The sequence below is a fragment of the Miscanthus floridulus genome, unplaced genomic scaffold, assembly GCF_019320115.1.
Source record: "Miscanthus floridulus cultivar M001 unplaced genomic scaffold, ASM1932011v1 os_2456_2_3, whole genome shotgun sequence".
NCBI lineage: Eukaryota > Viridiplantae > Streptophyta > Magnoliopsida > Poales > Poaceae > Miscanthus > Miscanthus floridulus.
The window spans coordinates 12,956-40,000 of NW_027098309.1; the positions used below are offsets into that span (position 1 = coordinate 12,956).

A 27,045-nucleotide genomic window follows, 5' to 3' on the forward strand; every position below is an offset into this window, starting at 1 on the left:
GGTGGGCAAACTTAGTGGCTATGCAACCAGCTGGCATTCCAATAACTTAGGGCTGAGTTCCGTACTGCCTTCAGAGCCCATTATATCCCTGAAGGAGTGATGGCAATGAAGTTAGATGAATTCCTTGCTTTGAAGCAAGGAGATCAAACCATGATGCAGTATGTGGGAAGATTTAATCATCTGTCCCAATATGCATCAGAACATGTCAATACTGATGCCAAGAAGAAGAGGTGGTTTATGAGAGGCCTGAATACCAAGTTGCAGACTATGATGACCACTTGTACCAATGTCACTTACCATGAGGCCATAAATATTGCAATTGCTTCAGAGTCAAAGTATCGGCAGCATAAGGAGCTCAAAAAGAAAAAGAGTATATCGTCTGGATCTTTTGGGGGAAATCAGAAGAGGCAGAGGGTGATTTATCATCTAGTACATCATAATCGTCCTCCTTACCGTCCGCCCTAGTCTCAAGCCGGGCAATAGTCAAATGTCTGTCCTGCTATAACCTATCTGAATTCATAGTCAACTAATGCTCCTGGTGGCAATGTTCCAACATCCCAGGGTCACAACTATCCATGTTACAATTGTGGAAGGACTGGTCATGTCTCCAGGGAATGTCCATATCCTAGGCAGGCTAATCAAAATTATCAGAAGGCCCCTACCAATCAACAACAGGGTCAGGCACCAAACAAGAACCCCAATCAGAATGCTCAGAAGGGCAAAGATGAGAGGAAGACAGGACGGGTGTTCTATATTCAAGCTGGAGAAATTCTGGAAGGGGAGCCAGTGATGATGGGTATGTTTCCTATTGCCAATCACCCTACAGTTATACTTTTTGATTCTGGCGCATCGCATTCATTCATCAATAGAACATTTGTCATGAAGTATGAAATTTCAATTGGGGCAACAAAGGAAAGTTTCTTTATACAGTCGCCCGGGGGACGTCTGTGTACTAAGGAAATGGTATACCAGGTACCCGTAAACCTGGGTGGGTATATTTTTCCCACTACCATGATTATCCTTAAGGATCAGGATATAGATGTAATATTGGGAATGAATTGGATGTATCAGCATAAGGCTGTTATAGATGCTTTGAATAGGACATTAAGAGTGAGTTTGCCTGATAGTAATTCTCAACTTCTCATCCAACTTCCAACCCTAAGAAGATCAGTGGGCAAGATTTGTGCAACTGCTGTCAAAGAGATTAGAGATATTCCGGTAGTGTGTGAATTTCTGGATGTGTTTCCTGAAGATTTACCCGGTCTACCACCTGATAGGGATGTACAGTTTAATATAGAGTTACAACCTAGAATAGCTCTGATTTCTCAGAGAGCTTATAGGATGCCACCTAAGGAATTGGCCGAGTTGAAGACTCAGTTACAAGAATTGATTGAGAAAGGGTTTATCCAACCTAGTTCCTCACCTTGGGGATGTCCGACAATTTTTGTGAAAAAGAAAGATGAGACCCTAAGGTTATGTGTTGACTATCGTCCATTGAATGAAGTGACCATCAAGAATAAGTATCCATTACCTCGGATAGATTTGCTTTTTGATCAATTGGCCGGAGCCAAAGTTTTCTCCAAGATAGATTTGAGATCAGGATATCACCAAATCAAGATAAAGCCTGAAGATATTCCCAAAACAGCATTTACCACAAGATATGGATTATATGAATACTTGGTAATGTCTTTTGGTTTGACAAATGCTCCAGCTCATTTCATGTATCTAATGAACTCAGTATTCATGCCTGAGCTAGACAAGTTTGTAGTGGTGTTTATTGATGACATTTTAGTATATTCCAAGAATAAGAAAGAACATGCGGAACATCTCAGAATTGTTCTGACCCACTTGAGAGAACATCAACTATATGCCAAGTTCAGCAAGTGTGATTTTTGGCTTAAGGAAGTGCAATTTCTTGGACATGTCTTGTCAGCCGAAGGAGTTGTAGTTGATCCCGGCAAAGTGAAAGATGTGCTTGATTGGAAACCGCCAGCCACAGTTCATCAAGTTCGGAGTTTTCTGGGATTGGCGGGGTATTACCATCGGTTTATTCCAGATTTCTCTAAAATATCAAAGTCCATAACTGAATTGTTGAAGAACCAAGTTAAGTTTGTCTGGTCATCTGATTGTGAGGAGGCTTTCCAGACTTTGAAGAGACTATTGACTACTGCACCAGTGTTAGCCCAACCTGATATTGAGAAGCCGTTTGATGTTTATTATGATGCTTCAGGTATTGGTATTGGATGTGTGTTGATGCAAGAAGGCCAAGTCATTGCCTATGCATCCAGGCAACTTAAGCAGCATAAAGAACACTATCTGACTCATGATCTGGATTTAGCAGCTGTGGTTCATGCTCTAAAGATTTGGTGGCATTACCTGCTTGGTAATATGTGCCATATGTATACAGACCATAAGAGCTTAAAGTATATCTTTACTCAGTTAGAATTGAACATGCGACAAAGAAGATGGTTAGAACTGATTAAGGATTATGATTTGGAAGTATATTATCACCCTGGTAAAGCAAATGTGGTTGCAGATGCCCTCAGTCGCAAAAGTTATTGCAATTGTCTGACAGTGAGAACAATGGGTTTGAATTTATGTCAAGAAATAGAAAAGTTGAATGTAGAAGTAATTCAACAAGGAAGTTTGACCAACATAATTGTTGAAGCCACTATTCGAGATCAAGTTATTACTGCTCAGAAGGAAAACAAGGGTATAGCCCATATCAAGGAAAGAGTCAAGAATGGAAAAGCGGAATGCTTTAGCATTGATGATGAAGATGTGTTGTGGTTCAAGGATCGCCTGGTGGTACCAAAAGTTCCTGAGTTGCGGCAGTCAATTCTAGAAGAGGCACATGCTACTAGGTTATCTATCCATTCAGGAAGCAACAAGATGTACCAGGACTTGAAGCAAAGATTCTAGTGGACTAAAATGAAAATAGAGATTGCTAGATATATAGCAAAGTGTGATACTTGTCAAAAGGTGAAAGCTATACATTTGAGGTCTGCTGGTGAATTACAACCATTACCTATTCCATCTTGGAAGTGGGAGGACATAAGTATGGACTTTATTGTTGGTCTACCCAAGACATCAAAGGGATTTGACTCAGTATGGGTTATTGTAGATCGACTCACTAAGTCAGCATATTTTCTTCCAGTCAAGACAATATATCCTACGATCCAATATGCCAAGATGTACTTAGCAAGAATCATGAGTTTACATGGAGTAGCAAAGACCATAGTGTCAGATAGGGGTATACAGTTTGTCTCTAGCTTTTGGAAACACTTACATGCTTTGTTAGGTACCAAACTTCTGTATAATATAGCTTATCATCCACAGACTGATGGACAGACTGAAAGAGTCAATCAAGTACTTGAAGATATGTTAAGATGTTGTGTTCTTAACTATTCCAAAAAGTGGGATGAATGTCTTACCTTTGACCGAGTTCTCATACAACAATAGTTATCAGGAAAGCATTAGAATGGCTCCATTTGAAGCACTCTATGGTCGTAGATGCAGAACATCATTGAGTTGGTCTGAGCCTGGAGAAAGAAGATTCTTTGGAGTTGACCTTGTGAAAGAAACAGAAGACAAGGTTAGGCAAATACAGAGTAATTTGAAGATAGCTCAAGTCCTGCCAAAAGAGCTATGCGGATAGAAGACGAAGACCATTGGATATTTAACAAAGGAGACTTTGTATATCTGAAAGTATCACCAATGAAAGGGAGTTACCCGTTTTGGTGTTAAAGGAAAGTTGGCACCTCGATATATTGGACCATATCAAATTTTGGAAAGGTATGGAAAAGTGGCATATCGCTTGAAATTACCTGAACATCTCGCAGCTGTACATGATGTGTTCCATATTTCTCAATTGAAGAAGTGTCTCCGAGTGCCTGAACAGAATGTTGAAGTTGAAGGAGTGGAACTAGAACCGGATTTAACTTATTCCGAATATCCTATCCGAGTGTTAGATCAGAAAGATTGTGTTACTCGAAGACAGGACCATCAAGTTCTATAAAATACAATGGAATCAACATTCAGAAGAGGAAGCTACTTAGGGAATCAGAAGATTACTTGTTAGAAAAGTTTCCAGAATTTCTAGCGTCAATATAGAATAGAGTAAAGTTAGTTGAGCTCGGTAGTACAAGTTGTGTTTTGTAAAGAGACCTCAGCTGTTTTATGGACAGATTTTGTCTGTGTTCTCGTGACACATTTCCTTTTCCATTACTTACCCTATGGCTTTGAATCTCGGGGCAAGATTTCTTTTAGGGGGAAGGATTGTAACACCCCGGGTGTTTAAATACTAAAACGGCCATGTCATCATATGCATTGCAAGGCAATTGGTCATATTAAACACTTTGTATGCATTCACTAAAATAAGTTTACATTTATGTTATAAGCATTGCTTGGTATTGTTTGAATCAAGTTTGAAATCTTTGTATTGGTTTGAAACTCCGAAAACCCTGATTTTTCAATATTTAAATCCTACCCTGAAAATCCATTTTAAAATCTAAGCATATTTTGGGGTTGAGCCTTAAAGCAAAAGTGTAGAGCTTGACAAGTTATATAAAGTTTATTTTTGGAGTTTTTCAAGTTGTTTAGAAAAATTTGGAGTAATTCAAAAAGGCGTAATTCGTTAAATATCCCCTATTTGAATTTAAAAGATCATTTCAAAATCTAGACTGAATTAGGGGTTGGTTATAAAAGCAAAGTTGTAGAACTTTTGATTTTGAACAACTTTTGTTTTTGGAGATTTTTGAGTTGTTATGAAAATTTGAGAGTAATTTGTGAAATTTGATGAATGGCAAATCTGTAATTTTTGTGAACAGTGTCCACCGCCGAAGCTACATTGCCGGCGTTTCCTTCTTCGGCGTTCCAGGCGCGGTCGTGACCGTTTTGGCATCGCGCTGGCGCGGTGAAGGCCACAGCGCAGCTTCCTCGAGCTTCTTGGCCCCCTTTATAGCCTGAGCCGCCATCGTCTTTGCCTTTTCTTCTTGCTCTGTTTTTCCCGTCGTCTTGCTCATCTCCGGCGAGCCCACGCCGTCGTTGTTATGCTCCACCGTCGCTGATAAGCTAGTTCCAGCTTCGCTTACTCCTTGCGCATCCAGCCGACCCACCAATTCGGCTTGTCTTCGTCGGGAACTCGAGTTGCATCGTCTTCTTCCTCGCGGCCGGCAACTCCTCCGTCGAGCACGATTCGCCGCGGCCAGAGCTCCACGGTGCATCTTCGTCCCTGGTTTTGGTTGATTCCATTTCGTCTCGATGCCGTGGTACTTAATCCATAGTTGGTTGCTCATTTTGACCACTACAGTCGCCGGTTCTTCCTCACCGACGATCTTTGCTCCGCCGTGATCACCGTGATCGTCGTCACGCCTCTCCGTTGCATCTCCGACCTCGCTACTTGCTTCAACACGTTCGGGGTGAGCCACTAGTGCTTCCTAGATCCTTTGTTTGAGCTCTACCGGTTGCACGCCGCCGGCGTAGCGCTGCCGTGCCACCGCATCCGCCATGGCCGACGTCGAGCTAGTATAGGGCCGTAATCAGTGCTGATAGGGACGTCAATCGATGCGCCTAGTCTTGGTGATCATTTTGGTACTTTGGTCGTCATCCGTTGGACTCACCGTCGACGAGTTTACGTCGGTCAGCTGCCAGTCGCCGTCGTGGTCAAACGTGCGAGGTTAGGGATGACAGGTGGGACCCGTTGTCAGTGACTCAGCGTTCAAATGGATTTTTCTATTTTCAGATTTGAATGAATAGTGATGCAATTTTGTTATTTTTGTGTAGATTTATTTAGAGCTCCAAAAATTATGAAAATTTTTGTGTGACTTCTCTGTGATGTATAGTATTTAAGAAAAATATGAAATAATGTTTTTCACTACTTTTTGAATATGATAAAAATTGCTCAATTTATTAATAAATGGATTTCCATGATTTTTCTAGGCTTATTTAATTGTCCAAAAATTATGAAATTTATTTTGCCACTTACTTATCATGTAATGAACATTTATTAAAATTTTTAGCTCAATTAGAATAAGTTGATTTATTTCATAATTTTGAATTAAATAATTAATTCATAAAAGCAAATAGTAACCTTTGATGATTTAGGTTTTGTTTGAAATTTTGGATAGAGTGATGATCGTGGGTCATTAGTTGATAATGATCCTTGGCAATTGATGTATGTGTTACAAAAAAGATTTAGTTGTTTGACTTGCAACTATACCGCGAAGGAAAGTTGTATTCAAATTGTTAATTTTTGCATCCATTATCGAGCATCATGTTTCGTATTCCGCATCATGTTAAACATGGCATTGTTATTACGTGTAATGAATGAAGGTGGACACGTGGTAGTTAATCAAGTTGTTGAGGAGGTTAATCCGTCTGTTGAGGTCGGATCGAATACTTGTGAAACGTCACAGGAACCGAACTTTTCCGTCAACGAAGGCAAGCCCCGGATGCATACAACCCTACCTTGTGTTTTATAAATTAATTTTGCTTTTTGCTTTCCGTTACTGCATTAAGTGATTAGGAGTTAAGTAAGAGCCTAATTGGTGGATTACCACCCTTGTTATTCCATATTTACTATATTACCAATTTTAAACTCGTATATGCCTAGTTTTGCTTAGCTATGCGTAGAACGATGAAAGTCAGGTGATTACCTGCCACCTGCAAGTTTTACATAGAACATTGGTTAATTTATGTTAGCATGTGATATGGGAATGTGGAGTAATAAATCTAGACCGGGCGGACTCGGTGAGTGTGAGCCACCAGACATGGAGGTCTTGTGAGCGGGGTCTTTCCACCTGTGTCGATTAAGGCATGTCCGTTGTTGAATTGCATGAGGTGAGAATTTGTAGTACTAACCACATACTCTGATAAGCCTTTGCTCGGCTATTCTATTATGAGAATGGCTACTCGCGCACTGGGAGTGAAGAGATGGCGAGAGTAGCGTGTACCCACGTGGCCATGGGCTGGAATGGTGGAGTACAGTATTCTCGGGTGGCGTGGACCCATTCTTGTTTTAGAGGATCCGAGGGTAGATTGGTATATGTAGGTCGGGGACCTGCATATGTCGTGTGGTCTGGAATTCCCAGCTGGGTTTAATCAGTTCGAATCGTCGTTGCTCCTCAGTTATGGAGACTCAACTCACTGTTCATCATCGTAGTATTAATAACTAGAACTTGAATAAGGCTTGTGAAGGTGTTGGATATAAAGTTTCATGATCTCAGCACGGATCGTGTCAGCTTTGTATATAATTCTTATAAAGTTTTCTATATAAAGAATTATGTTAAAAGAGCTTTTACGCAAAAGAACTTTGATCATTGTAAAGCTATACCTTTAATCCCTGAGCCTGCATTCCTGAATTTATCAGTTCTTATTTCAGTTAAGTCTTATTGAGTACTTTTGTACTTAGGGTTCGTTGACCCTTGTTGCAGATGAGCCTCATGAGCAGATCTGTTTTGGATCGTGCTGCATGACTATCGTTCGTTCTGACGATGAAAAGTAAATGTGTGATCCTTGGGCAGGATGTTTATTTTGTGTGTTATGTATATGTTAAATATGCCACTCCACTACTACTATGGTTTGTAATAAGTATCGAACTTAGTTTGTAAGGTTTGAAATAACTGGTTTGTAAACTATGTTATCGTAAGACTTCCGCTATTTTTACTCTGGTGTTGATATTTGAATAAATGTTGTAATACTGTAATGACTCTGTAATGTGATCCTGCTCGAAAATCGTGGATGATTCGGGGTTCCCCAAGGACACCCGACATGCTTCTTAAGTTACTAGGAACATATGTATAGTTGTCAAAGGTCGTTGGACAGTGACAGGTGCATGTGGGTCCTATAATTTAGGAGGTTCTGCCACAAGAATAAATTATTCTGTGGCCAGCTGCAGAATAGCCTTACCGTGTGTGTATATATATAGGTTTTAGGTTTAGCGTACACCATAATGGTTGCACGTTGGTGCGAGTGGTGTGTGTGGGAGTGCGTGATTGTGGGAGTGCGTGATGGGTTATGTGCTCAGTACTATCAGATGTGAGAATAGAAAAGACTATATCCATGCATACAACCTCTTGTGTATACTAGCGAAGGGTGTGCGGGCGTAGGCAGGCACAAACAAGATTTTGAATATGGAGGTTATATACGCTACAATATAAGTAATGCTGGTCTGTTAGTACACGATTAGAGAGGTCATGAATGAGACTGTGCTTTGCCACGTGGATGATTCTGTTCATATATCAGAGCATGTTAGATGTATGTAAAAAGAATGGAAGAGTGTTGAGTTTAGGTTTATTTTAGCAAGAATGTTGTACCTGAATTCTATAGTAGCACATGCGCTAGGTGTGGTGGCTGTTGTACCCTTATTTTTCCTATATATTTTCAATTTTGTGAACCTGGTAATTTTAGCGCAGCTGCAACCTACTAATGAGTAATCTAATAGTATAAACAACTATTTGGAAGCCACAGACACACCTGTACTGGTCTGAACATCTACGGAAATAAATACACTGTATGATAATAGGCAGAAGCAGTCAATGCCACAATCATTAGCAATATGCAGAACCATGGTATTTTTTTCTCTATTAGCACAGGAAAACTAAATCAATATCAAAATGGTTGTTTCAATCTCTATTAATCGGTTTCGGTCTACAAAGATGATGCAATCAGCGCATGTCGACCACCCAAACAAACGCGAACTGTGCACTGTAGCAAAATATTGCATATTGGTGCTTACCTTTTTTGTGAACAAATTTCTTCTTTTCCTACATATTTGCAAACACTATTTACCAATATGGTTGCACATACGAAAATGAAAATGATTGGAGGTGCCAAGAGCCACAATCTAAACTCAACCAGTTTTGGATGAACCGAAGGTATCATCTTTGCTGAGCTTGTAAGCTTATAATTTTCGAACACAACAACGACAGGCATCATACACACACCAAAATAGTTCATCTATGTTTGAATGAAAATGTGAAACCGGAGCACAAGACTACATTCAAAGCCTCATCATTTCTATATACTGTTTCAGTCTGTTTAGGTATGGAAAAAGGTCGTCATGATCGATTTAAATCACTTATCAAACATATATAGGTTGTATATTGGACCATGAGCTAACCTGATTTCTACTTTGTTTCACTAGAGAAAGCGGGTTTCCCTTTGCTGTAGTGCACCGTCCACGGCAATGGTGGATCACCCCACCTAAAGTATCATTTAGAATAAGCAGATGTGCAACGTGGTCTGCAAAGTAAGGCATGAAATAGCTACCCTACAAATGTGTGTGGATCTATGAATGTGTACTTCAAGGATAAAACACACCTCAAAAGTAATCTCGCTTAAATTATGGAGATGAGGTACTGGAAGGAGAAAATACATCCATTGGTTGGCTTCAGAGACTGGTTCGAGTAACCGGGGACCAAGATTCAGGTGATCCTGTTGCCTTAGGCATAAGTCTGCAGACATGATTACTGGATACATCAAAACAAATGATGTAATCAAACCGGAAGAAATGCATGTCTGTATAAGTGCCGCACCGAACATGTGGTCGGCATACAAAGAAAACTGGACATATTTATAAAGCAAGCTTTAGAATAGAACATATATATATATATAACTAAATAATTTCATGTTACTAAATGGTTTAGGTTGCTTGTTCATTCGAAATCATTTGAAAAAAAAAACTAGAAATTAAATTTCAAATTCTAAAAAGTACAAATAAAATTTTCGGGTCTTCAGTGATTCCATTCGAATAAATAAGTCATGAACAAAAAGTTGGGATCTCTTGAGTACTAAAAATTTGATATAATAAAGTTTGTCTGTAAATTTAATTTAGGATTTAAAAATATTGGTTTTTTATACTAAAACAAATCTCACGCAGACTCTCCTCCCCCCCTCACTATTCACTATTTCACTTTTCTCTTCCTGCCGTCCCATTCCCATCTCTCCCTCCCGTCGGCCAAGCCTTCAGCTCCCGTCGCATCTCTCTCCCTCTCCCTCTCGTCGGCCAGCAGCAGAGCACCTGGCGCGTGGGTGGCGAGCGCGCGGGCGGACGGCACGGGGCGCCGTTTGGCGACTACGAGGCACGGGGGCCGGGCGGCAGGCAGCGGCGAGCGCGCAAGCCCCCACCCACAGACGACTGGGCCGGCCGTCGCTGCTACTTTGGCCCCTTCGCCGGCGACGAGCACCAGCAGGTACGCCCTCCCCTTGGTCTTCCCTTCCTGCTGTGCGAAACCTTGTGCCCAAGCCCTAACATACTATTCGTATTCGGATCTGAATCTAGTTACAAGTGTATATGCATGTATTATGCCTACTAACTTAGATGGCTTTGTTTTCTTTGTTCAATTGGTTGTACATGTGTACACCAATGTCCTTCACTGGATCCGCCACACTAATGGATTTGTTTTCTTTGTTCAATTGGTTCAAGCTGAGTACAGATGTGTGATGGATTCCATAAATCAACATGACCACGTGTGATTTGTGAACTCATATATCCATTAGTTAATGCTTAAAAACAAGTGATTTGTACTTGAGTATTGCAGTAGGTGTAGCATGATAATATCTGTGGTTTGTAGTTCAGTGTTGCAGTTGGTGTCACATACTCACATTACCACGTGACTTCGATTTGTGATTCACCTTAGCGCATGACTTGGTGGCATTTTTGTTGTCCTTTCACTGTTGTATTGTAGATGGATAATTTGTGTAAGACTCACTGCTAGTAGGAAGCAAAGGAAACTTAATTAGAAAAGGGCAAGACGATTTAGTAGCTAGATTTGTGATGCCAAATATGGGTGTGAAAGGAACTTTAGGTGTGCAGGTATAATGGTATATATATTAACAGGGCACCAATGCAGAGCTTGCACTGGCTTTGCTAGGACCTTAATCCAGCAAAGTCATAGGAGCAAGGAGATATGGCTATAGAAGTGAGGATTGATGGAAGTAGGATAACACTTAGATATTGTATCTGAAAAGGTTAGGGTAATAATCGATAAAAGTTGGAATTGATTCTTCGATTTCATTTTCCTTTAGGGTAGTTTCAATCCTATTGTTGAAGCAGTTACCTTTCATATAATGGTGATTAGTTGCAGGGGTAAAGCTAGGCTTTATATGAAGGATGAAGGTTGTGCACAGTATATGGCAAAAAATAATCTGTTACTAGCAGAAGGATTTCTACTGCTGTGTATGTGTATGTGCACCACCATATATGATCCTTGTTTCACCCTGATCCTAGTTACCTTTTGTGTATTCCCTGGCACCCTAGACTTTCATAGCACTAGTAACTTCCGTGAATGGCACAACATATGTTCAGTCTATCATCTGCCAGAAAATTCCTGCACCGGACACCAATTGCAAACTCACATAGATTTGAGGTGCATTTGTTGGGGGCTGTTAAAGGTTTTATATTCCATTCTGAGCGGTGAGCGCAGATCACTTGATTAGCAGAACTATAAACGAGTTATGAGTGTGCCCCTCTTGGCAAGCATGTCACAGTATCCACCATCTCTGCAAATTGATATCATTCGACTAAACCATTTCTTTTTAACACAAGAAAACCCGACTCTATAGAAGCAAAACATAAGTGTTCCAGAGTTCTTGATATAAAAGTCTCTTGATTAAGAACAGCACAGGGCTCACCCAAACTAAAACTCCCTGACCTCGCAGAACCGAGATAACATAAAGTTGCAGCTAAAGGAAGTCCTTAGCACAAGTTCATCAGGCGTAATAATTCAGTGGCTCTAGGCACATAGTTCCAGATAAGACTACTACTGATGCAGAAATGTAGTTTTATGTGTCTTTGGTCATCTATAATCATTTGTTCGTTACATGTTTTAAATGTATAATTCCATCCTTGTGCAGCTAGGATATTGGGTGGCGTTAAAATTTTCTGATAACCTGTTTATATGTTGAATGGTATTTCATCCTAACTATCTTTATTGTTCTTTTCTTTGCAACCTCTGAAGTTGTCCGAGGGAAATTTTTCTAGGTGCTGGTTGGAATGGCGAGTACAGCATGCTTTGTGATTGTCAGTAAGAATGACATCCCGATCTACGAGGCAGAAGTTGGATCTGCACCCAAAGTATGTACCTTGAACTTCATGTACTTCCTATATAATAGGTTCAGATTACAATTAGCTATCTGGCATCTCTATAACATTGCATTTTTCTCCAAGATATGCACTATTTCACTCTGTTGATATGATAAAGAAACTCTGATGTGGAAATACTAAATGGTCAATAGATTGACTTAGTCATGTTGGATCAGGCTCTTCATATCTGTCCCTACTCATTAGTTTATGTTGAATCAGGCTCTTCATATCCATTCCTACTCAGCAAAAACTAAGATGTTTAATGGGATGGTTTACTTCCCAAAAGTTTCTTCTGTTGAGATTAAAACTGTGATGTGCCTCACAGTATACAGATATATAAAATTTGTAGTTTTACTTTAGATCCTTCATGGCAGGGGTTTTCTTTATTTGTTTTGTTTTTTGAGCAGCATATCCATACTGAATTACTAAGGTCTATGCCTAATCTTGCCATTTACTTTCTGTGGTAGAAAGAAGATTTGTCTTATCACCATCAGTTTATCCTGCATGCTGCATTAGATGTTGTTCAGGACCTAGCATGGACCACAAATGCAATGTGAGTATTTTATTGGTTTTGTATTTTGTTGTCGGCTGTGGGCAAAGAATGACATCACATCCCAAAGTTATTCTTCTAGCATTTTATATACAGTTTACCTCCCCTAGAAACTTTTGATTTTTTACATATTCTTTTTTTCCAGGTTCCTGAAGTCAGTTGATAGATTCAATGACCTTGTGGTGTCTGTTTATGTAACTGCTGGTCATATCCTTTTAAAAGTGCTGATGACAGTTGTTTTGTTGTTTTAAATGACATTTGACTATGTATCATTATGTTCGGTTTACAAAGTTTGATCGTATATAGCAGTATTATATTTTCTTTAACTGCAACTATGACACATACCAGATTCATGTTGCTTCATGACTCACGTAGTGAAGATGGAATAAAAAGCTTTTTTCAAGAGGTCCATGAACTTTACATCAAGGTAAGACAATCACTGCTAATCTACAATCAGGAGACTTCCCCCCACTGTATTCTAGAGTGCTAAGTGCTGGACCCAAGTATGCATTCATAAGTAGATCTTTGGACATGATATTCAATTTTGGTGCCCATGTTTATTTATCTTGTTCTTTGTGGCACACATCATTTTCGATAGTACTAGGCATCTTTTGCTCTTCTTTTTATCTGAAATTTTCATGAAGATGATGGCGCTAGTTTCGAAAATTGCATGGATTGCTGCTTCTTTTTTTATTCTGTATCTTTTGATGCTGATGTATCATGTATGGTTATCCACGGTTCATCTGAAATATGCATCAACCACATTCTAGTTTACAAATTTGCCCTACTCCAACTTACAATTCTCTGTTTGGTTGTATAATATACAGTAAGTTTGTTTGCTGTCATGCAGATATTCCTCAACCCACTTTACCTGCCCGGCTGTCGCATCACATCCTCTCATTTTGATACCAAGGTCAGGGCCCTCGCAAGGAAGTACCTGTAATACGGGCATGGAGGGTTTTGTAAGCTTTGCATCGTAGCCTAAAAAAGCAGGCAGCAGAAGCAGCAATATATATCACGCTAGCGCCATTGTGTCATCATCACTTGATCGCGAGCAATGCCAAAATGGGATCTTAATGACTTTACTATTGCACAACACATAGGTCCAAGCTTCCTGTAATTTTTCTTGGCGTTGGCTTGTTATGACCTATGAATCATTTTTTTTCAGAACAAAATGACTTCCGAGAATTTATTTCTTGCAATTCAAACATTAATAGATTGTGTTGTACGTGGCAGATATATAAAAGGGTGTTATCTCCTTGTTACATGGAAGCATTACAGTGATTCTCTATCTTTGCCCTATTCATCGGTTGATACAGAGGCACAAGGCTGTGCGAATTTCGCTTCTCTTTTTGCCACTTCCTTTGTTTGATATCATGGCACTAGACGTGTATCTGTGCGCTGTGCAGGGAGATTACTAGAATTAGATTTGATGAATGAAGTGTATCAGCCCACTAGAGACGCGCTGTGTATGATATATGGCCCTTTGCTCCAGGTGTCCTTTGCATAAAGGCATGTCCCATTTATGTACCGGTGATCACTTTCCGTCAAGAACAGCAAAGGGAACACTGACGACCCATCTGGCATCAGCCTCAGGGCCAGGGCGTTGGATTGCTGTAGTGCTTCCGTGACAACACATGACTCGCCGGATAGATAGATGAAGATGATGGATAAGGATTAAGGAAGCTAGGTAGCGTGGAGACTGACCATTGGCACGACGGTTTCACGTGGCTGGTTAGTTTGGAATTCAGGCGTTGAAACGTATACCTGCTGCATGCGTGTCACTACATCGACGTTCGGTCTCGTTTGGTTTGCCGAAGACGGCGTTTGGTCTTACTCGGTTTGGTGAAGACGGCGTTAGGTCTTGTTCGGTTTGATGTAGATTATATTGAAGGTGGATGGATCGGAAGAGGATTGAAAGAGATTAAATCTTGTACTCCCTCTGTCCCAAACTAAGTGTCGCTATGATATCTGTGTCGTTATGGTGGTGGAGAGTGCAGCCAGTTCAGCTTGGGGACGCAGGTGCGGCAGTTCCGGCACTTCAAGTCCCGGACGGCGGATCTCCTCCGGCTAGGACTCGGCCGGCCCAGCATCACCATGGAGGAGTTTGAGAAGACATCGGCAAGAACGACATCCAGGCCGCCTTATTCACCGCCAACTTCTCGCCAAAGCGGCATCCTGGAGAGCATCGTCCCGACCGTCCATCGTAACACGGATCAGAAGCGCTCTCACGGTACCCGTCCCTCTTCGTCTGTCCACCATATGCATGGCAATTGGCACCAAACGCCTGCCTTGCTGTACCTTCTGCGTTCGTCGCCACGCTGATTCGTACGTACATTTTGCGCATGCATGCAGATGGTGCACGAGGCCGGCGAGCGCAAGTTTGTGGTCTACTACAAGACTAGAACACGGGTCCCCTGGGGTGCCTGCCCGGCCAGCACGCTGGCGCGGCGACGCGGCGGCACCGGCAAGCTCGACCGCGCGGGCCGCAACCGCGCGCGTAGCCAGGGCCTTCAACACGCGGCTCGGCCGCCTCTGCCGCGACCTGCGCGCCGAGCTCGCCAACTCCACCGTGGCGTGCGTCGACATGTACGCCGTGAAGTACAGCCTCTTCGCCAACCACACGGCGCACGGTGAGTGAGACCGAATGAAGCCATGTACTAGTGTTTCTGTTCTGGCTCTGGTGAAGTTCAGAAGCTTCATCTGTCTCTCGTGGTGGTTTTGGTCAGGGTTCAGTGACCCGTTGACGGCGTGCTGCGGCAGCGGCAACGCACCGTACAATTACGAGGCCGGGAAGGCGTGCGGGAGCCCCAAGGTGAAGGCGTGCGCCGACGGCGACCGGCGCATCAGCTGGGACGGGCTGCACTACACGGAGGCGGCCAACAGGATCGTCGCCGACAAGGTGCTTTCGGCGGAGTAGAGCGACCCTCCGCTTCAGCTGCAAACGCTCTGTGGCTCTCAGAGCTGAGCACGCAACACAATGTAGCAAAACATCGCATGCCACTTCATCCCGTCATTGCTGCATGACGAACCTCTCAACTGCTGATTATCCAAGGAGTGCCTTCAACCACTGCTGTTGTATGGACAAGACCAGCTACTGCAGTAGTACGAACTAGCGGTCATAATCATGTTGGAGTTAGAAACAACGTTCAAAGTACATAAATGGATAGAATAATCATTCTCTTAACAGCAAAGTGAGCAACTGAGATGCAACAATACCAACATGTACTAGTAACCAAAGGAAGACTCTTATTACTCTCTTCGCATTCTGCCCCCATGTCCCAGGAGTTACATTTAGGACTAAATCTCTAACCAGTACAAACAACAAAAGCCCTGATCCTGATTTCTCTAATTATTATTGCTAACACACCCATAAATCACCATAACTTACAGGATTGAACTACTTGTACACCACTTAAGTACATTTTCGACCAAGCAGCAGCCAAAAGTAATTGTACAACAAAAAACAGGACTGTCATGCGTCGCTGCGATCCAGGCATCCAGCGTGCCATAGAATTCCCAACAGCCAGCACAGGGAACTCAAAACACCGACAATCCTTTGTTATTCGCGCGGCCTAGCAAGCCACAGAGAACTTAAAGCACGCAACTGCGAAAAGTAGTCATGGACGGCAAGAAGAGCACGAGAAGCCTGTCGTATCGTTAGAATGCGTTGCATTTGATGCAATGTCTGCTGTCGCAGGTTGTCGGCCTGCAGAAATAAAACAGAATTAATCTTCAAAACTAATGCATCAAAACCAAATAAACAGTGCACAAGTGACAGCCTAAAACCACATAGATTGTTGAATGACAACATATCGCCCACAAGGATACAAAGAAGATGCTTACTTGGCGAAGAAAATTCTCGAGTGTCCCAAGTTTGCCCATGGCCATGGCCATCTGACCCATGTAGTTTGCCACATTTCCTGAAGAACCTGATGGACCAAGAGATCCAGCTAAAGTCTCTGCCAAAGATTGCTGCAGTGCTTCCATGCCCTGTGACAACGCATCCTCTGCTTGCTGGGAAGATTGCTGGAGGTTGTTCAAACCCAGCATTTGCTGCTCAGTTAGGGGCTCGAGGTGATTCGCTAGGAGCTGAAATTTTCCATTATGCAGAGAAATCAGCAATCTTACATTTCCAATGAGGGCACAGAAAAAAAAAACAAAGCCTGTGAATGAATACTCCGCACACCTTTAAAAGCTCAGATGGACGAAAACCCCCAAGCCACAGGAAGCACCTTTCAGCAGGTGTCTTCCACATGCCTGAAAGTATATGAAATACATCAGCCTTTGCAGCAACACCTTTGACCTTGAATATTTCATCATAATGTGCCATTATGCCATCTACAATAAGTCGTAGATCACTGTCACTTGCATGAGCATTCACTGCAGTCCTCAACTCATTTATCTGCTTATTCTGGTCCTCTAGCCATCTAGCATATTCTATGTCAAAAGTCAATGCTCCTGCAACGAGAAGTTTATAATTTCAGATGCACTTCTAATGATAAAGATAGCACTCAATCAAGATAGATTAATTAAATCCAGAAACACATAGAGCCACACAGATATAACAAACTAAAACATTACCATTTCCACTCATGGCATGGGTTTGGTCTCCAGAGCTGGAAATGAAGATTCCCTGAAAGTAATATTCAAAGAGAGTCAAAATAACAGCACAAAGGTACTATTTTCCAAGCACTCAGTAAACACACATGCAACCAAGAAAGAGTTACCTGCTGGCGAGCTTTCTGGAGTTCCTGCTCCAGTTGTGCAAGTTTCAGCTTACTGCTCTCCAGCTGCTGCACATATGCCTTCACCAAATAAAAAAGAAACACGTTAGGCTTTTACTTTTTAGTGTCCTAATAAGAATTGAAAAGGAATAACTTGTAGAAACTATGTTACTCCTATTTAACACAATCGAATTGCATATGCATGGGCAATTAAAAATTTAGTGGAGTCTGTATTACATGAAGAAGCAGTCTTTTGCCTGTTGCATTTGAGTCGAATCTTAAATACCAATTGCCCATTTATTAAACATCACATAAAAGAAAACAGACTCATAATGACATGAAACTACAGTACATAACATGCAGTTCAGCATATCAGCAAAAATTAACATATAAAATTAGATAGCCAGCTTATTTTGGTTACATTACTACTAGTCATGTGTATTTCCAACTAATACTTTATTGAAGCTAAAAAGAACATCTCAATCTGTTGAAATTTAGTGATACCTTTTTCCTCAGCCGACTTTTTCTTGCTGCCTCACGATTCTGGGCAAGCCGTCGCATTGTCTAAGATATGAAAATTCACAAATGCAATTAATAACAGGCAATACAAGGTTAAATAAGAACTTGAGAAAAAGGAACCATGATATTACCTTTTGGTCCAAAGGTTTGTCAGACCTATCGGACCTATCTGAAGAATTAGAAGGTACAACCGCAACAATTCCGTTCTCCATCTGTAAAAAAAAATGTTAATCATAAATATAACATCAGTTAGGCATTCAAAATATCTCAACTTATAGAGATGTGTGTCAGTGATGGATTTTTTATTTTTTGAGAACAGTGATGGATTTTTCAAGGTTTAAAGGGTGCGAATATCTCTATAGAGGGAGATGATATCTTAAGCAGATTATTGGTGAAGCAGAATGCCGCAGCCTCTACTCCAGTAATCGATACTTCAGAATATCAACTCAAATATCCAGCAATGGTATTCAACTTTTTGGTAGGCATAGTGTGATAGACTTAAGGTACTAGCATAGTCGTATATACTGTCTAGTGTGAGAAGAATATATGGAAAATATATAGATGTGATGCTCCAATGGCCGGGGCCAACTTGAAATATCTGCTGAAAAGAATACGATGAACCCTGTGAACATCAAAATCAAGAAAAAAGAATTACCCTCTGATTCTTGTCGTTGTCGTCTAAAACAATTGAGGTGTCAGTCCTTGAACTAGCATCTGCCATCACTAGGCCTCAAGAGCATCGATCACCAGGAGACAGCAAATCACTTTGCTCTCTCCTTTCCAGTTGCAAGGTGACGAGCCGTCTAGTGTTTCACAGGATTGACCGATGCCGGAAACTATTCATTCAGTCAAAAAAGAAGATTACTTTGTTAATAAATCATCAGTAGCTTTGTACTAGCTGGGATCTCATCTCATACAAGTAATGACACACAGTACATACACACTTTGGCAGCTTACTTGTTTCCAAGACGGTAGTACGATCTCAGGATTCAGTGCAATCATATGACCTGCAGGGAGAAAAGGGACCCCTTATATATTAGGAAACTTTCCAAAGTTAACACATGGGTACAAAAAGGAAACACGCGTGCAGGTTGGTGTACTCGTGTGGATACGAAGGAAGCCCCAGCAAGCGGAGGGGGGCAATCACCGAGCCGGACCACACAGCAACTAGCGCGATGCTACAGCTACTACCACCAGTGGCAGTCACTGCACGGGGGAGACGTGGGGGCACCGTGCTGGGGCAGGGCATAAGGGGACACGGTTGAATTGAACTCCCCCTCTTTACAAAATTACCGTGTGAGAAATCCCCTGCTGTTTCTGAGCGAGAACAAATCCACTGCTGTTACTAGGCTACCAACCGCAAATTGGACGGAGGTGGGGGTGGGGGTGGGGGTCCGAGAGACAGTGAGAGGATTTGGGCTTAATTACTCGCACGGAAGAACGAGCGCAGACCCCCACAGAGCAACTCTAACAGTAAGGCTGGCTAGAAGAACAATCCATCCAACTGCAAGGTGGAAGCAAGCTAGGGCGTCCTTACCGAGAAGGAGAAGCGAGGACACCAACTGGAGTCACTCTAGACGGATCTGCACGAACGAGAGGGCACGGACGAATTGACTCGAATGGAGCGTGCTTCGTAACGGCGGAAAGAGAATCTGGCATGTGCGCGGCGGCGGGAGCGAGGGCTGGCTGGAGCTGCCGTCCGTTGGGGAGGTCGCAGCCGTGGAAGCTGCATCGGACGGCCGAATCCGGCGGTCGTACCGAGGGCGGGGCGGGCGGCAGGGCCAGAGACGACACCTGCCTGGCTGGCGGCGCTGCGGGCGGAGGAGCCGCGGCGATTTGGGTCGGGGTGACCAACCGCAACCGGATGAGAGGGAAGCTTCCAGAAGCCGCGTGCCCTGTGCGGCTGTGCCTCTCCTCTTGGCTTGGTTGTGGTGCTGGTGGAGGCTCTGCACTGCAGGGGAAGCAAGGCAAGTCGCCGAGAGAGAACAAAAAAGTGGTGGCGGCCGTGGCGTGATGAGATGGGACTCCCTCCACTCGCTGGATTAGGTGGGTCGCCTTCGCCTCTCGCCTTTCGCCGCTCGCTTTCCTCACCAACCAACTCCGGCGCAGGCCCGCAGTGTGGTGCGGTGTTTCGTCTCCCTTCCGATCAGCCGAGGGGCCGGGCGGGCAAGTCAAGGCCTCGGCGGCTAATAAACGGGATATGAATGAAAGCGATTGGCCGTTTGCGCAGCCAAGCCAAGCCAAAGCCCAAAGGTGGAAGGATGACTGGACGCCAACGCCAGCCAGCGCTTGCCGCGAAAGCTGTGAGAGCCTTCCTTACGCCTCGCCAACGTTAACGTCGTCACGGGTTGAAGCAAGAAGACAAGAGGTTTTTTCCTTGAATGAAAAAAAAAAATACAGTCACCACGGTTAGACCATAGAAACTGTAGCTATGTATTATTCCAATTAATTACAGAAAAACATAGGTCTAAAGTTACAGCAAAAACTTTATACTAAAACATAATATATTATATATTCATTGTGTAGATCTACTCACGTGGAGTCCAACAAAATTGGATTTTCTATTTTATGAGTTTTCTGTGATTTACTATGATTTTTTAAAGATTTAGCTGAAATAAATAAATAAAAAGACAAAATCGTCTTCAAAATCATTTATAACCAGGTCAGAAAAAGCGAATTTTTGCTAAAGTTGAGAGAGGTAATATAGATTTTTTTCTTTGAAGAAGCATGTTGGCCCGGGCGTCTTAGTAGGCCTGAAGCCTGCACGCACATCAGTCATGGTGATCCATTAGGCTGCGTGCGCGTCCATACAATTGTATATGATCGTGTGTTTCATGCAGAAAACACTCTCGCCTCAACCATCTAATTTACAATCTGCATAATACAAACCCTAGATCAATGAAGCAGCATGTTGGCCCGGGCGTCTTAGTAGGCCTGAAGCCTGCACGCACATCAGTCATGGTGATCGATTAGGCTGCGTGCGCGTCCATACAATTGTATATGACCGTGTGTTTTATGCAGAAAACACTCTCGCCTCAACCATCTAATTTACAATCTGCATAATGCAAACCCTACTCATGCCAAGTATCTACTCCACGATGAACATTTTTTTAGGTTGCAGTTATAGGCTCATGTTAAATTAAAAAAAAACCGTTGCTTGACAGATTTTATGTCAAAGCATCAAAGTGAGACTAAACTTGCACATCTTGCTACACTTCTACTACAGAAAGCACGCATCAAATCTTAGCACAAGAAAATGCTAAGGATATACAAGGAAGCTCACCTAAATGCAAGATGTTCTTATCATACATGATGCAAATGCAATGCTAAAATGGATGGGTTTCAGCTCAAGATCAAGAAGCACTTAGAAGGGTTCAAATAAATTCTTGAAAAAAATTTAAAGAACCCTAGGAAATGGAAACATTTGGGGGAAATCCGAAATCAAAGGTGCTCGTGAGGGGATTGGATGAGTTGATGGCCAAGAAGTATTCTTACATGTCTTAGCACCGATTTGCCCCAAGAAATTTGCCCCAAATCGCATCCAAAACGCAAGAACGAAAAATCCCAAAATAGCTCCGAAAAGGACAGAAAAAGATAAAATTCAGATTTGGAGAAAGGAACCAGTGAAGCATGAATTTGATCCTTGGCTCAAGATGTCGGTTTACAAGCCACTCCTAACTAAATCAAATCTAAGATGGCAAAAAGCTCAAGAACAAGTGCCACTCCTCTCTCTAACCCCAGCCTCCTCTCAACACCACACAAATGAGAGAGAGGATAGCTGCCCAAACAACCCCTTCACATATATATGCATAGCAGATAGTTCCATTAGGAAATTTGAAACCCCTTCACACAGATAGTTCCATTAGGAAATTCAAAATTCATCTTTAGTCAAAATTTAGCATTGTCTTCATTCAAATCCCGCATCATTTTTTGTTAAAAAAATAAGGAAACCATATTCTGAATATAATCACTAAACAGGAGCAAATAAACTTTTTGGGAGGCTGAATACTTTAACCATGTGGAGAAATCCAAAAAAACTCAAGCGGGGCACCTAATATTTTTTCAGCAATCTCGTCCAATAAAGCAACACTTGCTTTGTCTCTGAACCAAAATGGTAAAGCAGAGTTACTGGCAGACCACCGGAGGACTTCTACTTCCTTTTTCTTGGATAACATATTGAAAATTAAAGGTGGATCCTTAAACCAGAGTCTATATCTGGAATGTTTTATGGAATTCTTAACTGTATATTGAAGAATGACATGCAATTTTTATTTGGTACAATCATACAGTTCCCATTCAGGCATCAATGTATCTGATGCAAGCACATATATTTTTGTAAGGAAAAAACTGCTCTATGTGGAACTTTCTTCCTTTTCTATCTTTTTCTGCAAAATAATATTGATAAAGAGACAATATGATCATAGCCTGATCCTTGACAGAACATAACAACATACTATAAAATGGTAAGCCTTAATTGGAGATAATGGAAATACCTCTCCCTCTTTAGCTAGCGCAATTGAATGCCAACCTCTAGAGTACGTACTGTCAACCTACAATTATAAGCTACAGAAGTAGAACAAGTGAGAAATCAGGAAACCATTGTGATGATAAAATAATCAATTTATGAGAGTAGTGGCACCCTAATGTTAATAGGCTACATCCCAGTCAAACAACCACCAAGTACCTGATGCTCTCTGTTTGCACTATCATACTGAACTTCTATCCCATTCTGTAACCTCCGTAGGTATTCTTCCTGAAACACGCTAAAGAAAATATGTTAACTATGAATAAAACTTCACTATCCTGCAGTGTACAGTTAAACCCAAATTCATCAAATTAATGTACAAATTACTTCAATTAAAAAGGCACTGAAGTGAATTAACGGAGTCATAGCAATTTTGATGCAAGTGGTGCAGAAGCAATGCGAGATTCAGAGGAGGGTCTGAAGTTTAGGATGAATTCAGCAGGGGGGCTAAACAGTGAGATATTTTAAGTTTCATTGACGACAACGACAACAACAACAAAGCCTTTAAGTCCCAAACAAGTTGGGCTAGGCTAGAGTTGAAATCCTGCAGAAGCCATCAAGGTTCTGGCACGTGAATAGTTATTTTCCAAGCACTCCAATCTAAGGCTAAGTCTTTGGGTATATTCCATCCTTTCAAGTCTCCTTTTATTGCCTCTACCCAAGTCAACTTCGGTCTTTCTCTGCCTCTCTTCACGTTACTATCCTGGCTTAGGATTCTACTATGCACCGGTGCCTCTGGAGGTCTCCGTTGGACATGTCCAAACCATCTCAACCGGTGTTGGATAAGCTTTTCTTCAATTGGTGCTACCCCTAATCTATCACGTATAGCATCGCTCCGAACTCGATCCCTTCTTGTATGACCGTAAATCCAACGCAACATACGCATTTCTGCGACACTTATCTGTTGAACATGTCGTCTTTTCGTAGGCCAACATTCTGCACCATACAACATAGCAGGTCTAATCGTCGTCCTATAAAACTTGCCTTTTAGCTTCTGTGGTACCCTTTTGTCATATAGGACACCAGATGCTTAGTGCCACTTCATCCACCCTGCTTTGATTCTATGGCTAACATCTTCATCAATATCCCCGTCTCTCTGTAGCATTGATCCTAAATATCGAAGGGTATCATTCCTAGGTACTACTTGACCTTCCAAACTAATATCTTCCTCCTTTCGAGTAGTAGTGCCGAAGTCACATCTCATATACTCAGTTTTAGTTCTACTGAGTCTAAAACCTTTGGACTCCAAAGTCTTCCGCCATAACTCCAGTTTTTGATTCACTCTTATCCGGCTTTCATCAACTAGACTACATCGTCTATGAAAAGCATACACTAAGGGATGTCCCCTTGTATGTCCCTTGTGACCTCATCCATCACTAAGGCAAACAGATAAGGGCTCAAAGCTGACCCTTGATGTAGTCCTATCCTAATTGGGAAGTCATTCGTGTCTCCATCACTTGTTCGAACACTAGTCACAACATTGTTGTACATGCCCTTAATGAGCCCAACGTACTTCGTTGGGACTTTATGTTTGTCCAAAGCCCACCACATAATATTTCTTGGTATTTTATCATAAGCCTTCTCCAAGTCAATAAAAACCATGTGTAGGTCCTGCTTCTTCAAGTTTCATTGATAGGGTCGAGAATCTGGCACTGCTTCAGAACCTCAAGAGCATACTGGGAATCAAATCAAATCGTAAAGAAATAGGCGAATCCCATCTCAGGCGTCAAATCGAAGGAGAGGCGTGCATCACTGTCCCTCTTCTACGCGTAGATGCAGGAGAGTTCGACATTGGATACAGGTATGGAGGTACCCCGTTGACTTGCCCTTCTCCACCTCCACGAGGCCTCCCTGTGCATGGAGCACGACCTACATTAGCGCTCCTCCATATCGGCCGCCTTCGCCTAAAGCATGCTCCACCGCAGCGGCCTGGACGACTCGGGTCCGGGGTTGACCCTACACTTCTTCTCCATCGTCGCCGCCTCGGCGGGCGTTGCGGGCTCGATCTCCTCAGCGGCGGTGGCAACAGGGATGGCTAGCACGACATCGTTGGGGCTTGAGTTTAGGGATGGATCACGCTCGTCCCCATTACTGTCCCCGTGTGTGGCTTCTTGGTGCGCCTCCCCACGACATCCCGCGGTGAGGTGTGCTGTTGCTGTTGTAGTGCACGGAGCATCGTGGGATACCTAGGGTTTAGGCAGTAGCATCGCGGCGAGGTGTGGCGAGTCACAGACTGGGAGGAGAGGTGAGAGGAGGATGATGTTTCATTTTTTTGAAAATTGGTTCTATAGCACCGAAAGAACTTACGTTCGTCACGTAAAATACCACTAAAAGATGTTCGTCACATAAAATACTGTTGAAAGACACATCGTTACCTCTATCTAGCATTCTGTCATGGTGGGATACCAACGTCGTGAAATCCACCGCTAAATGCCTGAAAGATGCTGGGTCCTAGTCCTCCCCTGTTCGATGTGGAGCTCCAGCACCAGCTTATGCTCCTCGTCGCTGCCGACGGCAGATGCTAGGCAAAATTCCAAAGTTGTCGCCGGGTCGCACGAGGTGGCCATCGAGGAGTGCAGCAAGCTGGTTACAAGCGAGACATGGTGCGATGAGTGTGGAGTGGCAGCGACAGTGACGACCTAGCTCGCCGGCCGACATGGGTACGGACGGACCTCTAGAGGAGGAGGCCAAGGCAAAGAATTCAGCGCCGACGCTGCCATCGTTTGCCGGTGTTCATGCACGCGGACCCGGTGCTCATGGTGCTGGGCCTAGTGGGCGCAATAGGAGATGGCATGTCCATGTTCGTGATGCTCTTTATCACCAGCCGCCTCTTCAACTTCCTCTCCTCTCCTGCTTCTCGACTACCAGAACATAAGAAATCTCATCTTCTTGGCGCTCGGCAACTAGGTCATGGCGTTCCTAGGTGAGCCAGCTGGCACTGCACATGCATGCGCCCGTGCCAATGCCGCTGCCGGTGGTTTGCTTGTGCACACATGTTGGGGGCACAACAGAGCGGCATGCACTATGCTGATAATTGTGGTCCACGAGTGTGGTCGGCCTCACGCTTGAGGCGTCCCATGCGGTGGCGTCGTCCTTGGGCTAGGGGCGCACGTAGGGGGTAGCTTCGCTGCCAGCCATGGTATTGTAGGCCAAGAGGCAGCGCAGCGCTCGTTCAGGTGCAGCTGGTGTCCGTTCTTGGCATGCACCACATGCAGAGCTCGTACCTGTGGTGATGTGCCCAGCACATCGTTGCCATGGTCCAGGTCCCGACACTCCACCTCCATGATGTTCTCTTCTATTCCATGGCCATTCTCTACGGTGCGTGAGTCCATCTCAGAGCTCCAGTGCCCTATAGGATAGCTTCAACTCCCTCAAGAATGCAAGAGCTTGCAAGAACCATGAGCACCACGTCCACGACGTCCGTGAACACCGACGCGAACGACTGCAGCGCTGGTGCCAAATTCTTGGCCTTGGTTGCCTCCTCTGGAGGTGCATCCTTACCCATGTTGGCCAGCGAGGTTGTCGCTATCGCTACCACTTCGTACTCACCGCACCGTGTCTCGCTTGTAACTAGCTTGCCGCGCTCCTCGACGACCACCTCGTGCGACCCTGCGACAACTTTGGAATTCTGCCTAAGCATTCGTCGTCGACAGCGAGGAGGAGCATGGGCTGGTGCTCTGGCGCTCCACAATGAAACCCATTTGTCGCTTGTGAATGAGCACTCACTAAGGTGCCTCACACTCAACCCATTTGCTTGATTGTGATCGTATAAACTTGGCATTGTCAAATTTTTAAACCCCAGCAAGTTTTGTTTCCACTAATGTATTAGTTAGCTGCAAGACTAACTCGATGTGGACCCAAACAAGTTTAGCTAATCTACTAGCAAATCAAGCTAATAGAACAACTAATTATTAGGCTAGTCTCAATGAGAGTTTCATGCCCATTAAATAAGCTTATGTGGTATAGTTTAAATGAAGGAAGAGATGAAAATAGTTTTATGGGATGAAATGAGTTTCATGGGGATAAAATGAGTTTCATTCCAACTTAAGGGAGTCTTCGAAACAGAGCCATGAAACTTCCACTAAGACTGGCCTTAATGTTTTTTAAACTAAATTTGGCTAAAATAGTTCATAAAAAGATGTTATTGCCCTTGCCACTATCATGTCCTGGACCACATTCCTTTTGCTTATCGATGGCACAAGATCCTACCAATGGCGCATAATCCCTTGCTCACACCGTGGGTGCTCATGGACTGTGGTAGAACTGCCTGAGCTAATGCCCTCCCAAGAGTACCTGTCTACCATTAGACACCGAGTACCCAGGGGAGCGCACTAATTCAGATTGTTTCGTCGAGCACACCCAACGAGAGAACTCAAAAATCCACATCTTTCATTAGGATCATAAACAAGAGGATAAAGCTTACAACATTCTTAGTCATTTCTTACATCACTTTATTACAACATTAGAGTACTTAAACAAGTTGAATGCAACAACAGAAATTAAGCATATGATCAGAGTTATAGCAGAAACAAAGATTTATCTAATGACATGGTGAAGCATTAACGTAGTGGACATTTCTATACAAGATATGCTAGTAGATTTTACATCTTTTCTTATGAAAACCTTTAGTGAGGGTTAT

General features: G+C 42.9%; 3 protein-coding genes across 8 annotated transcripts; 2 read left to right on the plus strand and 1 right to left on the minus strand.

Moving 5' to 3' along the window:
- The first annotated feature begins 9,892 nt into the window (after nt 1-9,892).
- On the plus strand, nt 9,893-13,900 carry LOC136534977 (uncharacterized). The gene is made up of 6 exons (XM_066527324.1): nt 9,893-10,193; nt 11,961-12,076; nt 12,553-12,638; nt 12,781-12,841; nt 12,976-13,062; nt 13,486-13,900. The coding sequence occupies exons 2-6, from the start codon at nt 11,996-11,998 to the stop codon at nt 13,576-13,578; spliced, it is 408 nt and encodes a 135-aa protein (XP_066383421.1). The 5' UTR covers nt 9,893-10,193; nt 11,961-11,995; the 3' UTR covers nt 13,579-13,900.
- A 139-nt stretch (nt 13,901-14,039) lies between these two features.
- LOC136534976 (GDSL esterase/lipase At1g09390-like) lies at nt 14,040-15,692 on the plus strand. Its single transcript, XM_066527323.1, has 2 exons — nt 14,040-15,268; nt 15,365-15,692. Exons 1-2 carry the CDS (start codon nt 14,902-14,904, stop codon nt 15,553-15,555), a joined length of 558 nt encoding a protein of 185 aa, XP_066383420.1. The 5' UTR covers nt 14,040-14,901; the 3' UTR covers nt 15,556-15,692.
- A 146-nt stretch (nt 15,693-15,838) lies between these two features.
- Nucleotides 15,839-20,018, minus strand: LOC136534975 (transcription factor TGA2.1-like). 6 transcript variants are annotated; one of them, XM_066527316.1, is made up of 10 exons: nt 19,419-20,018; nt 18,839-18,888; nt 18,537-18,717; nt 18,013-18,093; nt 17,867-17,926; nt 17,366-17,443; nt 17,220-17,271; nt 16,825-17,096; nt 16,482-16,727; nt 15,839-16,344 (listed from the first exon to the last, which is right to left on the minus strand). In XM_066527316.1, the coding sequence occupies exons 3-10, from the start codon at nt 18,600-18,602 to the stop codon at nt 16,198-16,200; spliced, it is 1,002 nt and encodes a 333-aa protein (XP_066383413.1). In that variant the 5' UTR covers nt 18,603-18,717; nt 18,839-18,888; nt 19,419-20,018; the 3' UTR covers nt 15,839-16,197. The 6 variants fall into 6 exon arrangements, with proteins under 6 accessions (XP_066383413.1, XP_066383418.1, XP_066383419.1 ...); XM_066527321.1 differs by having other exon boundaries at nt 18,826-18,888; XM_066527322.1 differs by having other exon boundaries at nt 18,822-18,888.
- Between the last annotated feature and the right edge of the window lie 7,027 nt (nt 20,019-27,045).

What these genes read in the sequence shown, in the direction of transcription:
- LOC136534977 (XM_066527324.1), top strand. Translation starts at nt 11,996, where the DNA reads ATGGCGAGTACAGCATGCTTTGTGATTGTCAGTAAGAATGACATCCCG. An exon ending in CTGTTTATGTAACTGCTGGT is followed by an intron (nt 12,842 to 12,975) that starts CATATCCTTTTA and finishes GCAACTATGACA; the next exon opens with CATACCAGATTCATGTTGCT. An exon ending in TCCATGAACTTTACATCAAG is followed by an intron (nt 13,063 to 13,485) that starts GTAAGACAATCA and finishes GCTGTCATGCAG; the next exon opens with ATATTCCTCAACCCACTTTA.
- LOC136534976 (XM_066527323.1), top strand. Translation starts at nt 14,902, where the DNA reads ATGGCAATTGGCACCAAACGCCTGCCTTGCTGTACCTTCTGCGTTCGT. An exon ending in CGCCAACCACACGGCGCACG is followed by an intron (nt 15,269 to 15,364) that starts GTGAGTGAGACC and finishes GGTTTTGGTCAG; the next exon opens with GGTTCAGTGACCCGTTGACG.
- LOC136534975 (XM_066527316.1), bottom strand. Translation starts at nt 18,602, where the DNA reads ATGGCAGATGCTAGTTCAAGGACTGACACCTCAATTGTTTTAGACGAC. An exon ending in CCATGCCATGAGTGGAAATG is followed by an intron (nt 17,097 to 17,219) that starts GTAATGTTTTAG and finishes TTCTCGTTGCAG; the next exon opens with GAGCATTGACTTTTGACATA. An exon ending in TCGAGAATTTTCTTCGCCAA is followed by an intron (nt 16,345 to 16,481) that starts GTAAGCATCTTC and finishes TTATTTCTGCAG; the next exon opens with GCCGACAACCTGCGACAGCA.